The 24662-nt window shown below is 37.2% G+C and overlaps 1 protein-coding gene across 2 annotated transcripts; it reads right to left on the reverse strand.

The window, feature by feature from the left end:
- Positions 1-2918: 2918 nt before the first annotated feature.
- On the reverse strand, positions 2919-20766 carry LOC133857019 (uncharacterized). 2 transcript variants are annotated; one of them, XR_009898288.1, is made up of 14 exons: positions 20471-20766; positions 19239-19413; positions 16150-16233; positions 15165-15406; positions 14789-15032; positions 14219-14298; positions 11016-11100; positions 6275-6403; positions 6067-6180; positions 5322-5369; positions 4287-4371; positions 3660-3710; positions 3403-3549; positions 2919-3322 (listed from the first exon to the last, which is right to left on the reverse strand). XR_009898288.1 is itself a non-coding variant. In XM_062292110.1 (13 exons), the coding sequence occupies exons 1-13, from the start codon at positions 20641-20643 to the stop codon at positions 3470-3472; spliced, it is 1590 nt and encodes a 529-aa protein (XP_062148094.1). In that variant the 5' UTR covers positions 20644-20765; the 3' UTR covers positions 2919-3469. The 2 variants fall into 2 exon arrangements, 1 of the variants encoding a protein (XP_062148094.1); XM_062292110.1 differs by having other exon boundaries at positions 2919-3549; positions 20471-20765.
- Positions 20767-24662: the final 3896 nt, after the last annotated feature.

Raw genomic sequence — 24662 nt, forward strand, 5'->3', positions numbered from 1 at the left:
ATTAAATTTTATATATCAAATTATCTTAATCAGTTTCCCTATTATACAATATAATTCAAAATCGTGATATATCTAAACAACAATTGTGTCGACATTAAATTCATAAAATCTAAAGATATATATGTTATGACATAATGAATATTTTACTACGTTATTTAAAATTTTAAAATGACGTAATACCTTACTCATTGTTAGATGCAACAAAACAAATTTTAGATTGAGAAATGTAATGGAAAGTATTATGATCATTGTTAGAGGTGATTGTAATAAAGAGCAAAAAAAATTCCATATATTTTAATTATTTTTTATTCAGCAAATTAGTAGAAACTTTTAGAATTTTGAAAAACATTTTCAAATGATATAAGATACATTAGTGTGCTTTCCCATGAAATTGCATATGAAATTAAAAGTTATTTATTTATTTTTGAGTACTTTGGATGGGGCATACATCTCCTATCTGCGGTAATTAGGGATCCCCTCCTTTTAAGGCAAGGGTATGTGAGAAAGGGTCTCCTGTTTGGACAGATAAGTTTCTCTTACTATTCTCCTGTTATTATCATTGCCCCCTTACATTTATATGGATAATAATAAGAGATCCGAACTCATTTGAATAGGATAAAGTCTTTAGAGCCCCAAATTAAGTTCAAGCTAGCTTGGGCTCCCACCATTTCATGTTGGAATCCTATATAAAATAGGACATTTTCAATTTAATTTGAAATGGACAGTATCTATTTCAATGTCATAATTTAAAGTTTGTGTATCTAACGGTGTACATAATACCACATTATTTAAAATCTTTTAAAAGGCGTGCTAATATTAACATCATGTATATCGTTATATACACAAATTTTAAATATTGTTCATGAAATACTATCAATTTCATTTGAAATGTAAATGATCATTGTCTAATCAAGATGGGCTTGAACTTGCAAGGCAATAGAGTAATTTCACTATGATTGATCATCCTCATTTTAGAAGTTGAGATTGGGCCAACAGGAACTTGGCTTGAAGCCCCATCGTTTATAACGGGTTGAATTTGAGTTGAGGAATAGAAAAATGGATTTGGGTCGCCATGTGATTAAAGGGTGTTAGATGTTTACAACTTTTTACTCCAATCACATGCTAACACTCGCCAAAAGTTGTAAAAATGTGTAATAGTACTCTACAAAAAATGTGATTATGACTTTCTATTGGGTGTGACGTGGCTGACTAACGGAATAGGACTAACGTTTTCAATAATCACATACTAACACTTTTGTTAGTCAACCACGTCACACCCAATAGGAACCCATTAATGCTTGGATTGTCCATTTATAACTTAAAAAATAAAAAATAAAAGAAAAAGAAAGGAAAAAAAGATATGACTATTTGCAATGCACACAGTTAGGGATGGAACTACATGGTGGCTTGGGGAGGGGGGCCGACCAAGTTTTCCCTAAAAAAAAAATTAAAAATTAAAATTTTATCCCTAATTGTTTTAATTTTTTTTTTTTTTTTAGTTTTAGTTTTGCCCCCCATTTTTTTTTTTCAATTTTGCCCCCCCAAAATCCCAAATGCTGGCTCCGCTCCTGCACACAGTTATACATAGATACTAATAAACACTACAAAACACATTAATGATTGTAACTAATTAAACAATATAATAGTAGCCGCTCAATTTCTTTTTCTTTTTTTTGACATGTCCACATAAGAGAGGGATGAAGAATTCGAACTAGTGACCTTCGCATCATGAGGTGTGATCTCCAGCTGATTGAACTACCCCTTGGAGACAACCACTCCATTTACAGGCAAATGGAATTGAATTGTTTCGTAGTTCATATTTAAATATGGTATGTTGTTACGTCTGTTAAAACTTTTAAATGACATAACACTATATACATATTTAAATGCAACATAACAAAATTTGGAACGTGAAATAGTCCCTAGGATCTTGATCCCATCATTACATGCTAAAATTGATCTCATCAAGACAAATGAAACCCTAACCATTATCGTGAGGCCAGATTTTGTTTTCTGAATATTCAAGATTAAGTAATTATTCTTAATTCTAATTTATATTTTTAGCATATTGTCTATTGTTTATCATAAAATTATGTTTTCAAACAAATTTTGGCATTTTTTTGTTTTTTTGAGCCTATGCAACCAATGTAGTGCAATAATAAAAAAGCAATGCTACATACCACACATCCCTGTTAACTTCAGCTAGTTAAATAGACAAACTCGTACTACAACTATGCCAAATGGCAAATGAAACTTTACTAACTGATGTAGAGCTTATTCATTGAAGATGTTCAAAACAATTAATAAAAACAAATACTACAGGTACCAATGAATAAGTTTCATATCATCTTAGTAAAACTCTCTTTGTAAAAATTTAAGTACATGTAACATTTCTCTTCTTAATAGATTTGAATTCAACCTTAAGGTTCAACTCCTTTCCCTTTAAGAAAGCCTTCCCTAGGCAGATCCAAGACCAAACATCCCACAAATATTTGTAATATTTTACAAAGATAAATGTGATAAAAGCTAATGTAACAAGGTCTAGTAGCCATTGATTTTTTTCTCTCTCTTTTTTTTTTTTTTTCTTCAAACAATAGTCGATCTAGAGGCTACTAGACTCTGTCACATTAGCTTTGTGCAATATTTGTGAGATATTTGTGTAGTATATAGCATTTGAGTTTATAAACTTTCCAACTTTTTTCTTTTAACCATAAATCCAGTGCAAACAACAGAAAAATTTACTTTTTAAGGTCACTATCAAAATGCCAAATGGAATAGGATCACCTCCATTTCATGGTCAAGGTATAATATTGTTATATCTATCCGTGTATATAATGACACATAATAAATATGTTTACATGCTATTCAAAAAATTTAAATGGTGTAAATGATGACACCATTAAATGCAACATTAAATCTTGACCAAAAAATAACTCATCTCCATTTCACTTCGTTGTCCATGGCGGAAATGATAAAAGACATAATGATTACATAACATTTCTACAAGACCTTATTCCTCAATCTTTGGAAACAACTTGATTTCATATTTTGCTCACCAAAGTCCTAGGCTGTCCATACTTCATACTTCACAGCTTCCTAGACTATCACGAAGAACAAAAGAAAACTGAAAAAAGAGTAGAAAAAGACCAGCAACTGCCACAAGCGAAGGCATATTGAGTATGCCAACCTGGGTAGTCAGGACCAGAATATGGCTTAAAGATTCCTACTTGATACAAAAACTTCCAATTAGAACTACTACTCATGCTACAAACCAACCCATCAAGGGCCATTCCTGAAGCTCCTCAACTGTACACTTGAAGTTCTGCAACACTATGCCAGTAAACTTTATTCATAATGCAGAAACGGGCAAAACCTGGCCGAAAAATAAGCAGGTATACCCACCATCTTCGTAAGAGGGCTTGTCCATGTGTTCCACGAGAAGCTTTACATGGTAAGGGTTGGCCGCTCTTCACTGTGACATGGCATCCCCTGATGACACAAGCATATTTGTTTCTGTGTCGTCAGCAGAGTAGTCGACTGCAGAATCACCTAGCAAGGAACATCATCGATTAAAAACTACTAGTCAATATGATACACAAAAAAGGTCAAATCGAAGAAGAAGAAGTTGGTAATGGTAGCAGTGGGTTGTGATCTATTACTGTGGAAAGAGTCGGTGGATGACCGCATTGGTGATATGCTCCTCTTCGAATCTACAATCGTTTAATAAATTAAAAAGGATCAGTGTCTGCAATGATAGAAGTACACAAGCAGGTCTATCAAAATCAGAGCCTGGATCATTATACATAACACGTAAATACAGGTTGCAATACCATTTGCACGTAGCACTTGCTATTTTTGACATAATGGAAAAGGAAATATCAATCACAAAATCTGACAGATCTTAAGCAAGACTGGAATGTCAGTTAATTAAGGAAACCTTGATGATGCAAGCCTTCCTCATCCTAAGAGAATACCTTTACGCAGAATTGTTTAACCTTCTGAGTTAAGTTTTCAGGGCAAGTAATAGTGAATTAATATGGTTGTTTGGAACATTGAACATATAAAAATTCTAAGTGCGAGGTCTTGTCAGATAGGCCAATGATTTTATAGTTTATGGCTCATGTGCAGTGCACAAGCATCATTTAGGCAGATAATGTTTTACAACTAGTTAACCAACTCTTGCAAGAAAATGTAAATACCAAGTAGAAGAAGTAGCAATGTGTAATGGAGAGGGAAATGAAAATGTTTGGAGAAATTTATGCTCAAGTAGAAAGAAGTTCCCTTACCAAAAGAATTATGAAGCCCTTTGATAGCCTCGAAGTTCTTGTATGTATAACCAACAAAACTGAGATCTTTAGGAGTTAAAAGCATCTGCCAACAAAGTTATTGATAATAGTAAGATGCCTTACTATAAGTACACCACGTAGCGTTAAGTCAGAACATATTAAAGTCAGCTTCATTTTATCATACGGATACTACAAATAAATAAATAAAAATCTTATGCAGATAGACAATATTAGTTGACGAAGCAATGATGACTAGGATGTAGGCTACGGAAGAGATGCACTGGAGCCTAAGGATTGAATATATGTCCACCAAGTCAGAAAAGATGGATTACAAATTTGGCCCAACTTTCATGTCCTTATTCTGAATACTGTTAATTGTATATTTCTTAGTGCTCTCCGTTTTTAATTTCTTTTCTCCCTATTGGAGAAAGAAAAAGAACTTTTCACCAATATAAATGATGTATAAAAGGAGTCTATAATGTATATATCAGGCAAAATTGGAAGGCGTAAAACGCCAATTTTTGAAGTAGGCAATTTCAGAAAATTGGGGACCTAACCAAACTAATTATATGGAGTCAATTTTAGGTTCTATTAGCACAGTTTCAAATCCTTATCACAACTCATAGCATGGCCACCCTTTGTTCTGTTTAATTTGAGGGATTATACTTTCCAATGCTCTGTCACACAATGGAGCCATCTGATTTTGTAAAATATAAAATCGCATACTTCTTACATGCACATGATGTTTGGACAATATTGCCAGAATAACTAGAAAAAAGATAACTTCTGGGTTAGTTCTATACTTTCCATTTCATCAATTTCCCGATACTCTTTCATTTATCTATATATTCCAAACTCATACTCCACTCCCCTACCTAAGAAGTCTAATTACTGTCATTGGTTCGACTGCATTTTGGATGTTGTTTTGATTCTTTCACTTAAATTGAGAAATACTTCCAAGCAAACAACAGGAATAAATTACTTAATTTATGCCAATTAGGTTTTCATCATTCTTTGTGCAAAAAGATTGCATACCTTCCTTGTGGGTCCGGATCCACGTCTTGACGGTGTAGGAGGATCTACCTATAGTAATTAGAGGATTTGTCATGGCTTTGGTACAAGAAAGACGTCATACTGGACATAAGTAAAGATCTAGAAAATCCATTTAAATGGAATAAAAAAGCAATCAGATATCATAAACACATTGAAAACATAAAAAATAAGGACGGCAGCCAGTTACTTTTCATTTACAAAATTGCTTAATTATCATGTTTGAATACCAAGTTCATTTAGTACTCAACTAGCATGTGCACAGATCATAAATTTTAAACAAATTTGCAAAGGCAGGTCTCCAGTTTGGAAATTTATTACTTTTAATTATATAAAACAGAATATTCTCATAAAAGAAACTTTCATTACCTTAGAAGCTGAGTAAATGATCCGAATCTTAGATTTTTTTTTTTTTTTAAAAAAAAAAAAAAATCCAATCTTACTTAAAAATGGAACATAAAATCCTAGTATACAGAGATATCTTGACCTCACACATGCCTACACATCTTTATATGTCAACTTCTTATATCCCCAAGGAAACAGCAAAAAGAAAAGTTCTACCCTTTTTTTATTATCAAGGATGGAAAAACCCTTGTCTCATTTAACATATAACTAGAAATAAATACATTCAATTGAAAGTCAAATACAACTACACAACCAATGGTCATTTACCAATGATCAAGGATGGAAATATGCTTACTTATTCATCAAAAAAAAAAAAAAACCTTACCTCATCGAGTTTCATAAAATTTTGTGTATCAAGTTCCCCATTAACTTTTGGCTTAAACGCTGCCTCCATTTCATAGAGTTTGTCCCATACCACATCTTTGAGCCAGGGATGAGCCTGATGAGGTTTCATTAATAATAATTTTTAGTTACAATAATATTGCAATGAAAAGTTTAACATAGTGCAGTCAATAAAAAAACATTAAGCATACTTTAATTTGGTCCGCCCCTCCAGTGCCAAGCCTATGTTCAACATCACAAAGCAATCTACAAATCAGATCCTTTGCTTGAGGTGTCAATCTCACCTCCGGAAATTTTAAGTGATTTTTCCAATGCACAATCTAACATACATTAACCAATAGGTCAATTATAACATACCAAATTACCTTAAAATCATACCAACTTTCAGCAATAATTAACAAAACTAACAATGCATTACAAACTTTCCTATAATCAATAAAGACATTCTAGATGCTCTGCCGAAAATATAAAGGACAAGGGTTTCAGTTTAGGGGTTCAGAACTTGTTGATGTTTAATCGTGCCCTCTAAGGGAAATGGCTTTGGTGCTATGTGCATGAGAAAGAGGCCTGGTGGAGAGTTGTGGTCGTCTAAATTTGACAGTTCGTGGGGTGGGTAGTGTTCCAATGAACCATTTGGGTCGTATGGGGTGAGGTTCTGGAAGAATATTAGGAGGGATCGAGGGTCGTTTGCAAGTCACACCAGATATAAGGTGGGAGACTAAGGATGAGTTTTTGGTATGATGTGTGGTGTGGGGACAAGGCCTTTAAGGAGGCTTTTTCAAATTTATTTGGTATTACTTTTGTTAAGGATGCTTCTGTATCGGCTCAATTTGAGCTTTTTGGTGGCTCCAATCAGTGGAATGTAAGCTTTGTTAAAGCTGCTCATGATTTGGAGGTGGATGTCTTTGCCTTGTTTTTTAATTTGTTGTACTCATAGCAAAACGGGAATGTGAAGACAGGCTTTGGTGGATTTCCTCTAAAAAAGGGTTGTTCTTTGTTAGCTCCTTCTATAAGGTCCTTGTTTATAATGGTAGCATTCATTTTCCTTTGAAAAGTGTTTGGCGGACCAAGCTTTCATTGGGAGCAGTTTTTTTTGCTTGGTCAACTGCCCTAGGAAAGATTCTTACCATGGACAACCTTAGGAATATGCATGTCATTGTAGTTGATTGTTGTTGCATGTGCAAAAGGGATGAGGAGTCCGTAGACCATCTTTTTCTCCATTGTGAGGTAACTTGTGCATTACAGGGCACGTTTTGCAGTCGTTTTGGGCTCCATTGGGCTATGCCTAGAAGAGTAGTTGATTTGCATGCTTGTTAGTGGACGGGGGTTAGCTCTCAGTGTGTTGTTGTGTGAAAGATGACGCATTCTTGTCTTTTGTGGTGTCTTTAGAAGGAACGTAATGATAGATGTTTCAAGGACCGTGAGAAGACGTTAGCAGAGTCTGTCTTTTTTTCTTTTTAATACTCCGTATACTTGGACAACTATGTTTTAAGCTCCCTTTGTGCTTAACTTTCATGATTTCCTTGTTCTCTTTTCTTCTGCTAGTTAGGTGTTTTTCTTGTATACTTCATATGTACTGGGGTTGCACCTTTCGCTTTCTAATGATATTTCGATTACTTATATAATAATAATAAAAAAGGACTAGAAGAAGGAACACCGAAAGCAAATAAGGGAAAACATATAATGAAAGGCTTTCTTAACTACATGGTTCACATCTAAAGAGCATGCTAACCAGAACTCCACCATATATATATATATATATATATATATATATATATATATATATATATATATATATATATATATATATATATATATATATAAGTAATTACAAATTTAATAAAAAGAACAAAGACGCAACTTAAGTACATAGATAGTATATAAGAAAGAAGGCTAGCTAGTAGTGGAGAAAAGAACTAAGAAAACATGAAAGTTCGAGATAGTAGAATCTGAGGCAGCAACCCAAAGAAAAAGAGTCCTAAAGAATAAAGCCTTTAATTCTAGCTAGGTCCTCTCATGATCTTCAAAGCTACGATCGTTTCTTTCCCTTCGTAGGCACCACATATGCAAGACGGGATCATCTTCCAAACTGCATCAAGCTGAAACCTACCCCCCCGCACTCTTCAATAAGCAAAGAGGTCTACCACCCTTCTAGGCATCACCCAAGCTAGCCCTACACTGCTGAAGATAGTATTTCCAAAGTACACCTGTGATTTCACAGTGGAGTAGAAGATAATCCACTGACTCTCCATTCTTCTTATACATGTAACACCACTCAACCATAAGAATATATCTTTTCCTCTTCTTTTTTTTGATAAGTAATTGCAATTTATAAAAAAGCGCAGAGGGGCGCAACCCTTATACACGGGAAGTATACAAGAGAACCCATAAAAGGGACGAACAGAGAATAATTTTAAAAAGTCTACATAAGTAAAAACATTCAAACTATAATGGGACGCTATCCAAATATATAACGTATTGAGCACCCACTTCTGTAGCTCCACCATAGATATCTCTACATCTTCAAAAACCCGCGCATTCCGCTCCCTCCAAATACACCACAATAAGCACAGAGGAGCTAACCGCCAAGCTTCTTTAGCACGACCACGCCCTATCGCCGGCCCCCAACTATTCAACAACTCCAACACCGATCATGGCATAACCCACTCTACCCCAAATAAAATAAGAATGTAGCTCCAAAGATCTCGGGTGATTTCGCAGTGAAGCAACAAATGATCAATAGACTCCCCACTCTTCTTACACAAACAACACCACTCAATCGCTATAACATTTTTCTTACGCAAGTTATCATGTGTCAATATTTTGCCCAAAGCAGCGTCAATATATCTTTTCCTTAGATTATTCATGGTGAAGATCTTCCCTAAGAGGGCCGACCAAGCAAAGAAGGACACTCTCAAGGGAGCCTTGCTTTGCCATATGCTTCTCCAAGGGAAGGGAGTGTTATCATGGGGGACAAGAACATTATAAAAGGATTTAACATCGAACAATCCTCTCTTGGAAGGATCCAATAAAATCCGTCCTCACCACCCCTTCTCACTCTAATGCAATACAAAAGAGTGAAGAGAGAGGTAAAGAGATCAATCTCTCAATCATGTGCTACTCGGAGAAAGATAATATTCTACTAATGGGAGGCACTAGAAAGCTTCAAATGGTCTGCCACAAAACCATCATTCAAGCGGGCAATGCTAAACAAGATTGAAAAAGATGTCTTGAGAGCTTGATCCCCACACCAAATATCATGCACTATATTTTGTGACAAATTTATTCAGTTTCTTTTTAAGTTTAAATCCCTTACATCCTAGTTACAATGATTAAGTTGAGTTTACATGCACATTTTGTCTCATTTGGAGTTTCAAGGGGTGATATTGTTAGAATATTAATTAAATGATTAGATTCACCATTTTCTATCAACTTAACCTTTTGGGACAATTAGTCATCTAGACATGGTATAAGAGCCACTACTATGCGGCCTCTTCTAGGGTGTTTGGAAATCGCCATCGCATGGATTTTGTCTAATATTGGGTACTCTTAGGTATTGTCTTGGCTAAAAAACAATACCTACATGTTTTGTTTACACCGTGCCGCTAGAACGAAGCGACTCTCGTACTGCACACACCCTCACGCGCCCTCGCAAGTATTTGTTGCCGAAGCTCACGCACCACCACTCTGCTATTTTATATTTTATATTTTATTTTAACATGGTATCAAAGCACAGATCTTGAATTCAAATCCCTTACTCTACAGTTTGCTCCCCATTTTAATTAAATATTCCACACGTTGAGCTTAATGAGAGAGTTTAAACTCATACATGAGGAGTGTTAGAATATTAATTAAATGATTAAATTCATCATCCCCTATTAGATTAAGCTTTTAGAAAAATTAGTGATTTAAAAAATCTTTCTTCCCAAGATTATGGTATCATACATATTTAACAAACACGATAACATGTTTCGTCACCCCTGACAAAAGAAATATCAATAAATTAAACCAAAAGCATATTCTCCTAAGACGTTAATCATTTTGCACAATGCACTTTATTTCAGAAAGTTAAATCTTCACTACGCTTAACATAAATCCCTTGACACAAATTGTGATGCTAAGCTTAAGGAAAAAGAAAAAGATAGAATGGGTGCAAGCTAGCTTGGCTAATAAAGTCTTTTAGTGTTATACAAGAGGCCTTCAAATCCCACCTACACCAGAGGAATTTAAAGATGAAAAAAGGCCATGTCCCATGCGGTAGCTCACATCAATGTACTGAAAAGAAAAAAATAGCTACAGAAAGCTGTGACTAACAAAATCCAAGAAAAGTCATCTGAATGCAGCTCAAGGTTATAACAAGCATTTGAATATCACTAGAAAAACATGCTGACTGGAAGAGATTTATTGTTTATGGTACTGTACACTTCTTAATGCCCCAATCTAAAAAAAAGTTCAAACTGAACTTCTGCAAAATCTATTGTGAATAGAGTTAAGTAGGTCAAGTATGCTGGTTTCTTAAACGATGCCTTTTTGCTTTATCTAACTCTAATGTAGCTTCATCAACAACAACAAAATGGCTTCATTGAAGCAAAAGTAGGGTGTGATAAGAAGATGCAGCTACCCTACTACAGAGACCTTTACGAGGCTGTACCAGAGACCTAGAAACAGAATTCTTCGGCCTTTGTTAGATTCCTTTTTTTTTTGTCTGGAAGAAAGAGAAGGGGGGGAGGGGGGGTGAGCTTAGGGAAGGAAGGGTGCTTAGGACTGAAAAGTACAAAAGAGGAGCAGACAAAAAAGAACAGGCGAGAGGAAAGCAACTTGAAAAATTATGAAGGCCTACCACCATTCAAAATAGGATAACCTGAAAGAAATTAGACATCATATGTTTCGGTTCAAAAGTTATAATCCAACAAGTGCTCATAGTAAATTAACCTTGCGGCAAGTTGTCACTGGATCATCAGAATAAAATGGGGGATATCCAACAAGCATCTCGTACATTATTGCACCAAGTGACCACCTGCAACCAGGCAACTGGATAAGAATTCATGAAAGGATTAAACAAAAACAACTCCATTTTACTCAAAAAAAAAAATCTATGTGGTATGTGATCTATAAAACCCATCTTCAACCTCCAAAACACAACCATAAAGAAAAGAACATGTAATAACCTCTATTAGTCAGACAATCTTAATTACTTCTAGTGCTTTAGCATACATCAAACTAGATGGTTATCAAACGCTGAATTACCAAAGATCATGGCCACTTTGACTTAAGTCACACCAACTCTTTTGAAAACATTACTTTGATTTTGGTTGACGCTTTTAATGCTATTCATCAACAGGTTTACAACTAACTGGTGCATCTTACAAAACATAGTCCAATGTCAATTAAATCTGTTTTGCTTCTTAGAACCAATCTATACTGACAACACAAAGTTTACCATTTTTCAGCTACTATTGTGTTACGGGCCTGTGTTTGAGAACAGGTTTTTGGGCATTGGATGGGTAAATGAGACATATGCTCCTCCCATGTATGCTATAGACTAGAATATCATCAACAAACACCAAAACAAACTAACGAAGAACCTCCAGAAAAATCTTGTTCATCAACGATTGAAATGTAGAGGGTGCGTTGGTTAGCCCAAATGGCATGACAAGGAACTCAAAATAGCCATGGTGAGATCGAAATGCGGTCTTCTCAACATCCGCCTCTTGCATGCGTATTTGATGATCTTCGGAGCGAAGGTCCAACTTAGAAAAATATTGGGCCCCATGGAGTTCATCCAATAATTCGTCAATGACGGGAATCAGAAACTTGTGTTTAATGGTAAGGTGATTGAGAGCCCGATAATCTACACAGTCTCCATCAGGCATCATGCTTTTCACCAATAACACCAGTGACAAATAGGGACTGGAACTAGGACAGATCACGCCACTTTTGAGTAAACCAGTAATCAGCTTCTCAATCTCATTTTTATACTGTGGATACCATTAAGGCTGAACATTTACGGGCTCACTGCCTGGCACCAAAGGAATTCGGTGGTTTTGATGCCATGTGGGTTCCGCCCTTGTGGTTCACAAAACAGAGCAACATATTGCTCCAAGAGGTCCACAAGCTAGCTGTCGGTGATTTCTTCCTCACTTTGCGTAACAGCTAGCTGCACAGAGAACATATGTAAAACAAGCCCAGCTTTGGACTTTCGAATTTCTTTGGCAAATTGCTCTCCTTCCACAAGTTGGTTCCTTAGTGACGCCAGCCCCTTCAGCTCCACCGTTTGTCCCCTCAAAATGAATTTCATGAGCAGCTGACCAAAATCCCAAAGGATTGGTCCCAACATGCGCAGCCATTGAGCTCCTAGCACTGCCTCAAATCCTCCCAAAGGTAGGAGAAATCAATTTCCAAATAAACTCCCTGGAGAAAAACACGAACACCAGTATTGCTTGCAATTTTGTGTCCATTGGCTACCACCACTTCGAATAGGAATTATTTTGGTAGGGAATTTCCATTCTGTCAGCCCATTCCTCCCTGAGAAAATTGTGCGCGCTACCAGAATCTATCAACAAGATTAGTTTATTTTGCTCAATCTCACTCTTTATATGTATAGTCTGGGCAGGAATCCCCGTGATTGCATGTAAAGAAATTCAAGGCAACTCCTCCTCTGGGTCATACTCCAAATTGGCTCAGTCATCAGGTGGATCATCCTTGTTGTAGCATCCTTCAAGTAGGAACAATTTTTTGCATCTATGCCCAGGTGAAAACTTCTCATCACAATTAAAACATAATCCCTTAGCTCTCTATGTTCTTGCAATTCCACCAGACTTCAACGTTTGATAGTTGGTGTTCTAGCTCTCAAAAGAGATTTGATGGCAATGGAGGTTGATTGGGTGGCATGGATGTCTTCTTGAATTTTGGAAACATAGCTCCCTTTTGGGCATTCTGTTGCACTTCAAATAGACGAGCCAATCCCACTGCCGAGGTAAGTTGGGTCGTGATGCTTGTACCTGTGTGCGAATATTTTCCCGAAGCCCACTCATGAAGCCTCCAATTTTCTGTGCTTCTCACAGTACCTATTTGACGTCGTTTAGTGAGATCCCCAAAAAAATCTTCAAACTGAGTTGCCCATACCTCACATGCAGACCTTTCAAGGAGTCCCAAGTAAGGTACTCCTCATTTTCATGGAAGAGTTGATGCCATAACTGGGCTTCTCCTTCCAGATGGTACGCCGCCAATAAAATTTGTCTTCATCTACACATTTGTTCCACTCTATATACCCAACTGGTTGGATCTTCGTCTCCATTGTACCTCAGCTTGGCAAATTTGGACATAGCCAAACTGCCTTGTTCCTGGCGGAAGCCACGATTTTTGCTCCCTTTGTTTCATGAAGATGAGCCGTCTCCAGGATCTCCTCCTGGCCTCCCACACAGGCAGCAACATGTTACAAGCAATTGCTCAACGCTACGAACATTTCATCCATTTGCTTCATCGTCTTCTCTTGGCCCGTATTTAAGGACCCCACCTCCTTCTCCAACTGTTCCAACCTTTGGTCAGACATGGCGAAACTTGGCTTTGATACCAAGTTGTTACAAGTCGGTGTTTGAGAACGGGTTTTTAGGCATTGGATGGATAACGAAGCAGGATCCGCCTTCCTAAGTTTGCCTATGGTGAATAAAATTGAGTAACACGGTAGGGTGATTCAAGGTACCCTAGGCCTCCCAATAACAAACATGAGTTTACTATAATAATGCTCTGATGATCTTTATTCCTCAAGCAACAGGCTTTATAGCCTTACAATACGTTTACTGATAGAGATAAAATGGACTACTAATAAGTATACTAACACACTACTACTTAGCAATAACATGCTACCTCTTTCTTCCTTACTAATAGAAATAGAAATCATCCTCCCAGCCGTTGCTTGTTTATTCCTAGGACTCGTGGAAAGAGTCCTCATCCTTTTGCACCCCTTTTGCTACGTAACAGATAGCAACCCAATAACACAGCATTGTGAAGTGAAACAGAATAACTTTTCCATTCACTTATTAACATAAGAACAAAATTTAATAGAGAGAAAATATACACACCAATCACATTGTATGAATTCCACGCAAGTGCATCATCTTTTATAAATAACTTACCAGTCACATTCCAAGCCATATCCCTTCTTTAACAATACTTCTGGAGCAATATAATCTGGGGTGCCAACTGTTGAATATGCCTGTAATTAAAACAATAAAAATATATAAGACAGCATGAAAGCAAAGACCTTTAAGAATTATTTTTTTAGAATAAAAAAATGCAATTATATATATACAACACTCATGTAACACAACTTAGATCTTCAATGAGTTAGTAACCAATCTAATGGCCAAGACAATAACAATGTGTGCTGCGTTCTAAGCACTGAAAATAACCAATACGACCAAGATTTTGTGGATAGATACAACGCCTACCAAGTTCAGTATGTTCCTTCAGTATGTTATTGTTTTTCTTATATCAATAACACTTCATTGGGCCATCGTTTCTCAGGCATATGCAGTCTCGGAATTCATGTGATTCTTCTTTTGATATAAAATATTGTATCTTTAACTTTAGACGCATGACTTAGAAAAATCAAAACTGTAAACATGTTTTGCCTGCACATATTCAGGTATGAGATATAGTGAAATGCAAAATCTGTAATACACTAAAAATTGATATTTTCCTACCAATGTCCTCCTGTTTATCTGCCAATGCTGAAGTTGTTCAAGGGGGCTTTTCCACCGCCTCCCAGTTTTAGTATCTGGAAAGCATCCATCAATATCCATTGTATCATTCAAGTTCTCATCATCCAGGACTTCATTTTCATTTATAGAAGATAAATGGGAGCAGTCAAGAGGCTTGCAAAGGCCAAAATCAGAGAGCTTCATGTGGCCATTTTTATCCAACAGGAGGTTGTCGGGTTTTATATCTCTGTAAAAATCATGGTCGCAAAAGCAAAATGTAAGTCACAGTTATACCAAGTCAAAAATGTAATCCACATCAAGACTCTACAGTTCCTACTAACTACATTGGTAAAAATGTCGCCAACAGGAGAATACCAACCTGTGAACGTAGTTATGTCTATGAATAGACTCTATGGCCAGAACACTTTGAGCAATGTAAAATCTAGCAACAGTTTCGGTCAAAGTTTCTTCTCTTATGAGCAAAGTCATCATGTCACCACCAGGAAGATATTCCATAATTAGATACAAGAATTCATCATCTTGAAAGGAATAATAGAGTTTCACAATGAAGTGACTGGCAACTTCTGCAAGCAAATTTCTTTCAGCTCTAACATGTTCAACCTATGTTGTAAATAAACAATCAGTTAGTGAAAACAAATTTATGCAACTAGTATATGAAGTTAATTCATAGGAACTATGGAAACATTGAAAAAAAATTCTTAATTATTTGACCAGGAACAAGACAATCATGCTTGTTGCATAAGGAGCTGCTTAAATGTTGAATTATTAAACAATAATAATAATACTGCTTCTTGCAATCAAATGCCATCACTTCTCAAACTACAATAACATTATACACCCTCTTCAAGCAGAAAAGCAGCATAAGTACAAGGAGCACCTAAAATATCAGCTACCACCTTAAAATTTCACAAATTGGAAGGAACTTGGAACCCCCCCAATTTTCTCATCTCTCCCAACAATGCATAAATATAAAGCAAGGGAAACAGGAAGAAAAACTGAACCTTTACCAATTCAATTTGTTTGCCAATCCAGCGTTGTACAGAAAAGAGACCATTTGGACAGTTCAACTATCTCTATGATCACCAAAAGCAGTTCAGAATGGCCAATCTTACAAACTTTATAAAGCTCAACATTTTATTGGGCAAAGCAGAGGAAACGCATAACCCACAGCATTCCTTAAGTAAATTTAACAGTAAGAGGAAATGAGACAGTTAATGCTCTGAGAATAACATGCAAGTCTCCTATATATTAAGTGGCATAATAATCTAAAGAGTATAACATGAAAGTTTCAGTACGCCTCTTAAAATAAGTTAAAAATAAATTTTAAGAATGCCAGATCTCACCTGCCCCCTGCTGAGCATTTCTGATTTCTTTAACTTTTTCATGGCATAAATATGGCCTGATTTCTTCTCCCGGCACAGTCTAACCTGCAAAATATTAATTCATAAGCATCCAATATTGAATAAAGCTAGAAAAATGTAGAAAAGCACCTCAGAACAAATGAATTAAATAGTCAATACATTCTAACCAAAAACAACTCAAGGTAGTTGAAAATGCACTTGGGAAAAACAAGATAACAAGGTCAACATTGTAATAAATGCCTGAATGGCAATGTTGGATATCCTGTCAAAATGTACTAAATAATGTGAAGTACAACTGGCAATTTTGGTCAAGATACAAGAAAGATTGAGGAACAAGAACTATAATTTTTTTTTATTAAGTAATTGATATATCATTAAAAGCGTAAGTCCCCCCAAGTACACAAAAAGTATACAAGAGAAAACACTTAGAAGAAGAACAAGAAAATCATGAAAACTTTGGAGGAGGAACAAGAACTATAGTAAGCTGTTCAACATTACTGTTACAATTTTTTTATTGCTTTCGACAGTCAAATTGTACTTGAATGGTGGTTTCTATCTAATTCTTCCTATCTAAGAGAATGTAGGTTCTTGCTAAAGTTTAAATAAGAAGCCCTCATCTATTCAAGGGAGGTTTATTCTTCACTAAGTAGTCTCTTCCCCCCTCCCTCCCTCCCCCCATGAATTACTATGGAATCCCACAACTTCAATGGAAGACAGTGTTCAGACCAGTTAACATGATTGCAATTCCATTTCCAAGAGACATTCATATCCTCCCTAAAATGGGAATTTACCCATCTCAACTATATGCATATACCCATCTCAATTATAAGTTGGGTTCCATCAACATCCTCTTTCACCCAAAAATCTTCTAGAAAATATAATATCACAGTCTTCACCTTGATTTTTATTGCGGTCACCTGCTGCAGTTATAAGCTTACGGCCACCACCAGCACCTCAATTAAGCCAATCACTACCTATTGCCATCAAGAGCACCACTACCATGCCCCTCCAAATCCTCCACCAACATCATGTCAAAACTGTGTCAGGCCCGACATGCATCTACACCACGCTCACCATGGCTACCAATGATAAGTTCTCCCACCTCCACTTTCATCAATGTTTTTTTTTTATATATATATATAAGTAATCAATAAATATTATTAAAAGCGTAAGGCACCCCAAAGTACACAAGAAGTCCACCTACCTAGGAGTAGCAAAAAGAACAAGAAAATCACTATAACTAATCGTCAGAGGAGACACAAGCAATTGTCCACAGATACAAAGTTTTGACGAATAAAAATCTCTTGGTTCTAAAAAGTTCTATCATTCATTTCCCTCCATAAACACTAAAAAAGGCACATAGGCACTATCTTACACACTGTAGCACGCCGCGGACTACCAGAGGTCTACCAACAGGCATTCAGATTACTACACGTCTAGGCATGACCCAGGACAACCCAAAACAACTGAAAAAGACAGTCCAAATGGCATAAGCCACGTCACAATGAAGAAGAACATGGTCCATGGACTCTCAATTTCTTTTGCACATGAAACACATGTCTATCACTATGACGTGTCGATTCTTAAGATTATCCATGGTAAGGATCTTACCTAGAGCCGCCAACCATGCAAAAAAGGTTGCCATCAAAAAATCATGAGTCCGCCACACACTCTTCCAAGGGAAGTGGCAACCTTCAGTAAAAGCCAAGCAACAATAGAAGGACTTGACCTTAAACAATCATCTTTTGGAGGGGACCCACCACAGCTGATTTTCACTTCTTCTTCTTACTCTAGCTGAGTGCAACACCTGAAGAAATGAAGCAAAAACATCTACCTCCCAGTCATGTGCAACTCTAGCAAAGCTCACATTCCACTAGTTGGAACCACTCAAAAAACTCCAACTTAATCGCAACAAAGGCATCCTTTGCATGAGCAATACCAAATAAATCTAGAAAAGCTAACTTTAGAACCACATACCCACACCACTGATCATGGCAAGAGCTAATCCTAGATCTATCTCCAACCTCAAATCTGGTAAGACGCAAAAATTTTTCCCGTCCTTTCCTAATATTCTTCCATAACCCCACTCCAAACACTCTAGCAGGCTCAAGAGAACATTACCCACCCCATGAACTACCGTATTTAGAATCCACCGCAACTTTCCACCAATCCTCTCTCTCAAGCCCATAGCACCACAACCATTTACCTAAGAGGGCACGATTAAACACCATCAAATTCCTAATACCAAACCCTCGCTCAGAAATCGGTGAGCAAACCTTGGACCAACTTACAAAATGATATTTGAACTCTTCACCTAGCCCACTCCATAAAAAATCACATTGGAGCTTTTCAATGCATTTAACAACACTAGTCGGGAGAGGGAAAATGCATCAATGCTATCACTTCCACCTAAAATACATTACCACCAATACTTCCCCCAGCATATCACTACCATCACCAATGTTGTTGGCAATACCTCCATCACCATCGTGTCCTGCCCTCCACTGTCACCACCATAATACTCGCACCATGGCTATCTCCACCTCCACCTTTGCTTCACGGCAGATTTTCCTGTAATATGTATAAAGATCTCTCGGAGAAGTGGCTTTGCCTTTGGCAGTATATCTCAAGGCTCATTAAAAAGGCCCACAAGTAAATCAGATCCTATACTTTCTTGAGATGGTGAACCACTGGAAGATTGGAATTATATTTTTTCTTATGGAAATAAGCTTATTAGGACCTCTTAGTTACACCTTAGTTCCACTCTTGTATATTAGTACCTTAGGATTTACCTTGATTCCTTGTGGGATTGATTAGTGGAAAAGTCAAATCATTTTGAAATAATTAGATTGTTTTTACATATAAAGGTACCTAATTTTTTTAGACATTACTCAATTTTAAGAATAATTCATAGATATGAGCCAAGCTTAACACTGTACAGAAGACTGATAAGCTTATAGACAATCTTTTCAAATGTTAAAATGTTACAAAAGAAAGAAATAATGACAAATTCAAAAGTAAGCTCATTCTTTGCATCTATGTGACAATAATGTTACATGGACGTCTCTAACCTCTCCATAGGCCCCTCTCCCGATAATGGTCAGAAGGTCAAAGTCATCAACACAAATCTTGTGCCTTTTAAGTCGCATATATTGAGTCTCTTTGCGTTCTAAATCCTTCAGTAGGTTGATTTGTTCCTCTTGTGATACATCTGAAGATGCCAATGTCCTCTCCAGCACTGAACGCCTGCAAAGAATAAAATTAAAATAGGAAACATAACAATCAAACACTAAACCAGAAAATTCATCCCCTAATAAGGATTAGTTTTGCTCAGAGAACAAGGACTAAAACTTTAACACATAGAAGAATAATCACAAGATTTGAAATGCAATAAAAGTGTTTATGCATGTACACCTGTGTGTATGTATGAAGCAAGAGCGCCAAAATAGCCGATAAATAAAGTGCCTAGCAAACATGAGGGGCAATTTGGAAATGAGGCATGAGGGATCAATCATGGAAAAACACAAGGAAATAACAAGAGAAGACAAGTATTAACACTTGAATCCCGAAAGTCCATGCTCATGAGCTTTTGAAAGATGAAAAATGGGCCTTGTTCTTCAAAGTGCAACGAAGTGATGGTTTTTGGTACTGTTGGTTCTAATTTGTTTTCATTTTCACAATAACTCAATTTGTTTACTATTATACCTCATTCATTACATTTAACTTAATTAGATTATAACAAACCCTTTATAGAATTTATTCTGCATAAAGACTCGCTGATAAATACATGATGGGATTCAGAACCATTGTTAGACAGCCGAAGAGTATAATCTCTAATTTATAAAGCCCTTGCGCATCCAAATTCTTAAGAGTTTTTAGCTATAGCTTTCACCTTTCAGATAATTTTCAAATAAATGTTATCCAAAAAAATCCATTCTGCTTTCGTTAAAATAATGCCTCCACTTTACCCCCACAGAAGCTAGATCACATTAATCGTGAATTTCATTACAAAGCCATTTTCCTTTTACCATAAAAAATGATAACCACAACAAACCCAGAACACAACCCTGTCTCTCATAGCTCAGAAGATGCCAAGATTAAACTGCCACAAACGCCTAATAATTACAATTTCTCTCTTCTTCTTCTTCTTTCTTTTTTTCTTTTTTTGTTGGCTTAGCACATAACATAACATCTCGGTTACTATTGACCACAAAATCAACCAAATTTTGGTTAGCAGACCAAAAAACGAAATGGAAATATTAGAATTAATAAGAAACAAATAGAGGAAAACCCAAAACGGTACCTCTCCTTGCGTTCCTGGATGTGCTTCATCTGAGCCTTGTAGTGGTTCTCGATGAACTGCTTGGCGGCAGCCACCCTCTCCATGGTCAGGCTGGACCCCACCGTCCCCTCCTCCTCCACCATGGGTCGCACCCCGTCCTTCTCCTCCTCCTCCTCCTCCTGATGTTTCTTCATACCCCCTCTCTCTCAAACGCTATCCCTCTCGTTCTCTCTCTCTCTCTCTAAAGATTTGCTTGGGTCTGTGTGTATGTGTGTGAATTTTGATGATGGTGACAACGAAGCAACACCCATCGAACCTCAAAAACAACAAGACAGTCTCTTTTTCATCCTTCAACGTCTATTTTGTGTGTCTGACACGTGGGGGCAGGGGATTGGTGTGTCCAAGGGTTCCAACAGTTGAACTTGAGCGACTCTGACCAACACCTGGAATTAACGTGGGGCCCCTGTTCATGGCAGACTTATCCCACGGTCTGAAATCGTTGATGTTTTCGATATTAAATCTGTGGCTGATCGAACGGTCTGTAGGTTGTGTAATACTACCTAATGGGCCCAACTCTTGTGTTTCGTTCGTAATAAAAGATCGGTCTGAAGCAAACGTCATCCATGGTTTCACCCACATAAAATATTAGAGAACTTGAACGGTGATTGTGTCAAAGTAAAGTAGTTCATGGTGAAAAAAAAAAAAAAAAAAAAAAAAAAAAAAAAAAAAGTTAAAATTATTTTGGTGTTCAAGTTTTGAAAACTTTATTTTTTTTAATTTTTGAATTTCAATTAACATCACAGATTCACAGATGATATCTCAGTTTAAAAAAAAAAACCAAATAAAAAATTTTTAAAAATTAATTAAAAAATTAAAAAAATTAAAAAAATTATTAAAAACTAAAAATAAAAATGAGAAAGAAAAAGAAGAGGGTGGCTCTTGGCCACCTCATGACAAACAAACAAACAAAAAAAAAATTGAAGCGTTTTGGTCTTTAGGAGTGGCTGAACTACCCTCTTAGGCAAACCCTCTAAATTTTTTTTAGAGGATTTTGGCCCTTGAGGGTGCCACGGGGGTGGTTCGGCCACCCCCAAGAGCCTAAACACTTGAATTTATTTTTTTTCCTGCCATGGAGTGGCCGAACCACCCCCCATGGGCCGTAGGGGATTGGTTTGGCCACCCCATACCAGGCAAGAGGGTGGCTACTCTTCTTTTCTCTTTTTTTTTTCAACTTCTTTTTTAAGTTTTTCTAATTTTTTTAATTAATTTTTTATTTTTTTACACTACAACTTATGGTTAACACATGGCAGACGTTTAGTTTTTTTATAGAAAATTTAACTGATGTATTAACTCGGTCTTTTTCCAAAATTGAGGTATCATCTGTGATGCGAATTGAAACTCAAGTACTAAAAAAATAAAGTTCTCAAAACTCATGGACCAAAAGTGTATTTAACACAAAAAAAAAAAAAAAAAAAAAAAAAAAAAAAACAACAACAACAACAACAATGAGCCATATGATTTGGGATACTAAGAGCATTCCTAGTGAACTAATTAAAGTTTAAGCAAATTTTAGCTATAAATTTTACTTTTATTATTTTAGCTACCTACTTTTCAAAAACTCTAAATACTAAAACTCTCTAAATATTATTTACTTTAAATAAATACTATTTTTATTAGTTTAAAAATAACCACTTTTCAACCAACCAAAATTTAATATCAGACCCAAGTCCAGATCTGCCGGACCCAACCCTCGACGACCGGCTTTTCCTCGACGACCGACTTCTTCAACAACCGGTTGACTATGGACCTCATCGACCTTCGTTGACCCGCGAAAATAGTTTGAGAAAATAATGCTTTGAATTACTATTCTCAATGATTTTACAGAATGAAGGACCTCTGAATATATACAGCTTTGGAGGTGTACTAAGGAAGGAAAATATACATTGATTACATTGCACAAAATCAGCTTAGTCTATAATTAAAATGATCTGCAAGGCTGGGATGAGCAGCCTTGCCTTGTGAGAAAAGCTACGCTGTCAAGGCTTGCCTTTTTGGTTTGGAGATGTTGCATGGATCAAGGCTTGCCTTTTCTGATATGCAAGCTGCGTGATTGGCTGCATGAGAATCTGCAACAAGATCTGCTGCATGATTCTCTCGACAGCTCCCTGTGAGTGAGGGATGAGCGAGCATATCCTTAAAAAAAATGAAATAAAAAATGAAAGTGTTTCTGAGGGAGAATGAGGATCAGGATAGAGTACAGGAGGCTGCACATGAGAGACAGGGTTAGTAGTAGGTAAGCTAGAAGAGGGAGAGGAGAAGATACCTGGAGGAATGGAGAGTGCAACACCTGTGGAGGACTCCATTGCAGGGGCATTGGAAGCTGGTCGGTGGCTGGCTGGAAACTGGGATTCATCGAAAACAACATGACGAGAGACATAAACACGATTAATAGTCAAGTCAAGGCACCTATAACCCTTTTGAGTGCCGCTGTAGCCAAGGAAGACACATTTGGTGCTGCGAAAAGCTAATTTATGAGGAGTGTAGGGTCTGAGGAGAGCGTAGCAGGCGCAGCCAAAGGTTTTGAGGCAAGAGTAGTCAGGGTGTTTGTTTAGGAGTTTGGAGTAGGGGGTGTTGTTGTAGGACTGGGGTGGGAAGCCGGTTGATTAAATAAACTGCCGTGAGGAAGGCATCCACCCAATGGAATGAAGGGAGATGGGAATGTGCCAAGAGAGCCAAACCAGTTTCAATGATATGTCAGTGTTTTCTTTCGGAGATACCACTATGTTATGGAGTATAGGGGCAAGTGAATCTGTGTAAAATACCACATGTTTCAGGGAATGACTTGAAAGCCACGGAGACATATTCACTCCCATTGTCAGTTTGGAGTTGTTTAATAGAACAAGAGAAAAGATTTTCAACCAAGCTTTTAAATTTAACAAAGTAAGTAAGAACATCCGATTTGTGTCTCAAAGGGTAAAGCCAAGTAAACCTAAAGAAATCAGCCATAAACAGCACATAAAATTTGCAGCCACGAGGAGACAGGATTGGGGATGTCCACACATTGGAGTGAATTAGCTCAAGAGGTTGTGTGGACATCCGAGTGGAATCGGGGAAGGGAAGTTTCTTACTTTTGGACACTTGACATGAATCACAAACTTTATTAAATTTGGTAGAACCAGTACAAGGCAGCAGTGATTGCTGTAACAATTTATTCAAAGCAAAGGAAGAAGGGTCTCCAAGGCGAGAGTGCCAAGTTCCAATAGGTGCTGTGACTCCAAGAAAGGCAGTGAAGTGAGACAGGAATGCTGCAGAGGAGAGAAAGGCAGCTTTGGATTGAAACTTATTGGATTGAAGTTGCTGATGGTAAATGGGGTAGAGACTAGCCTTAGTCGGCCCTTGCAGTAGAATTTCCTTGGTCTGCATGTCCTTAATGGTAAAATGAGTAGAGGTTAGTATGAAATAGCAGTGATTATCTTTGCAAAATTTATGAATAGAAAGTAAATTAGCTGAGGCTTTAGGGCAATGTAAAACTTTGGAAATATAAAATTGAGATGTAGGAGTGGTTATGAGTGAAGAACCGGAATTAGCAATCTGCAAGCCTCCATTGTTGCCTACTTGCGCATGATCAGAGCCCTGATAAGGTTTCTGCAGGGAGAGTTTTTCCAATTTTGAGGTAACATGATGGTTGGCACCGCTGTCCAAGTACCAAGGTTGTTCAACTTCAGGAGATTCTGAAGTGTAGGCTACCATGGCAGCCAATTGGGCAGGTGGGTGATGGCCTTGAAAGGCAAAATCCATCCTGTGATGGCAATCTAGTGCCTGATGACTGATCTTACCGCAAATCTGGCAGGGAGGTTGATTTGAAGAAGCCGAATTGGAGGAAGGAGCTGGTGGTCTCCCATACTGGTGATTGGTAGGTGGCTTGGATGGTGCAGGTGGAGGTGCTGATGAGTATTGCTGGTGCTGGTGATGTTTAGGAAGGTGTCTGCCATACTGTGGGGGACGATACTTCTTAGGAAAAGGAGGGCTTTTATGTCGTTGAAGGTGGAAAGCAAACTGGCCTCCATCCAATTGGAGAGGTTTCTGGTGTGGTGTGCTTCTAGGAGTTGTTCATAATTGAGCAACTCAGTCTGAAAATCCTCAAAAGGAACTGCTGCATCTCTGTTGCCGTAGCTAAAAGTGGTGACAAAAGTGTGATAAGAGGGGTTGAGGC

The sequence above is a fragment of the Alnus glutinosa genome, chromosome 14, assembly GCF_958979055.1.
Source record: "Alnus glutinosa chromosome 14, dhAlnGlut1.1, whole genome shotgun sequence".
Taxonomy (NCBI): domain Eukaryota; kingdom Viridiplantae; phylum Streptophyta; class Magnoliopsida; order Fagales; family Betulaceae; genus Alnus; species Alnus glutinosa.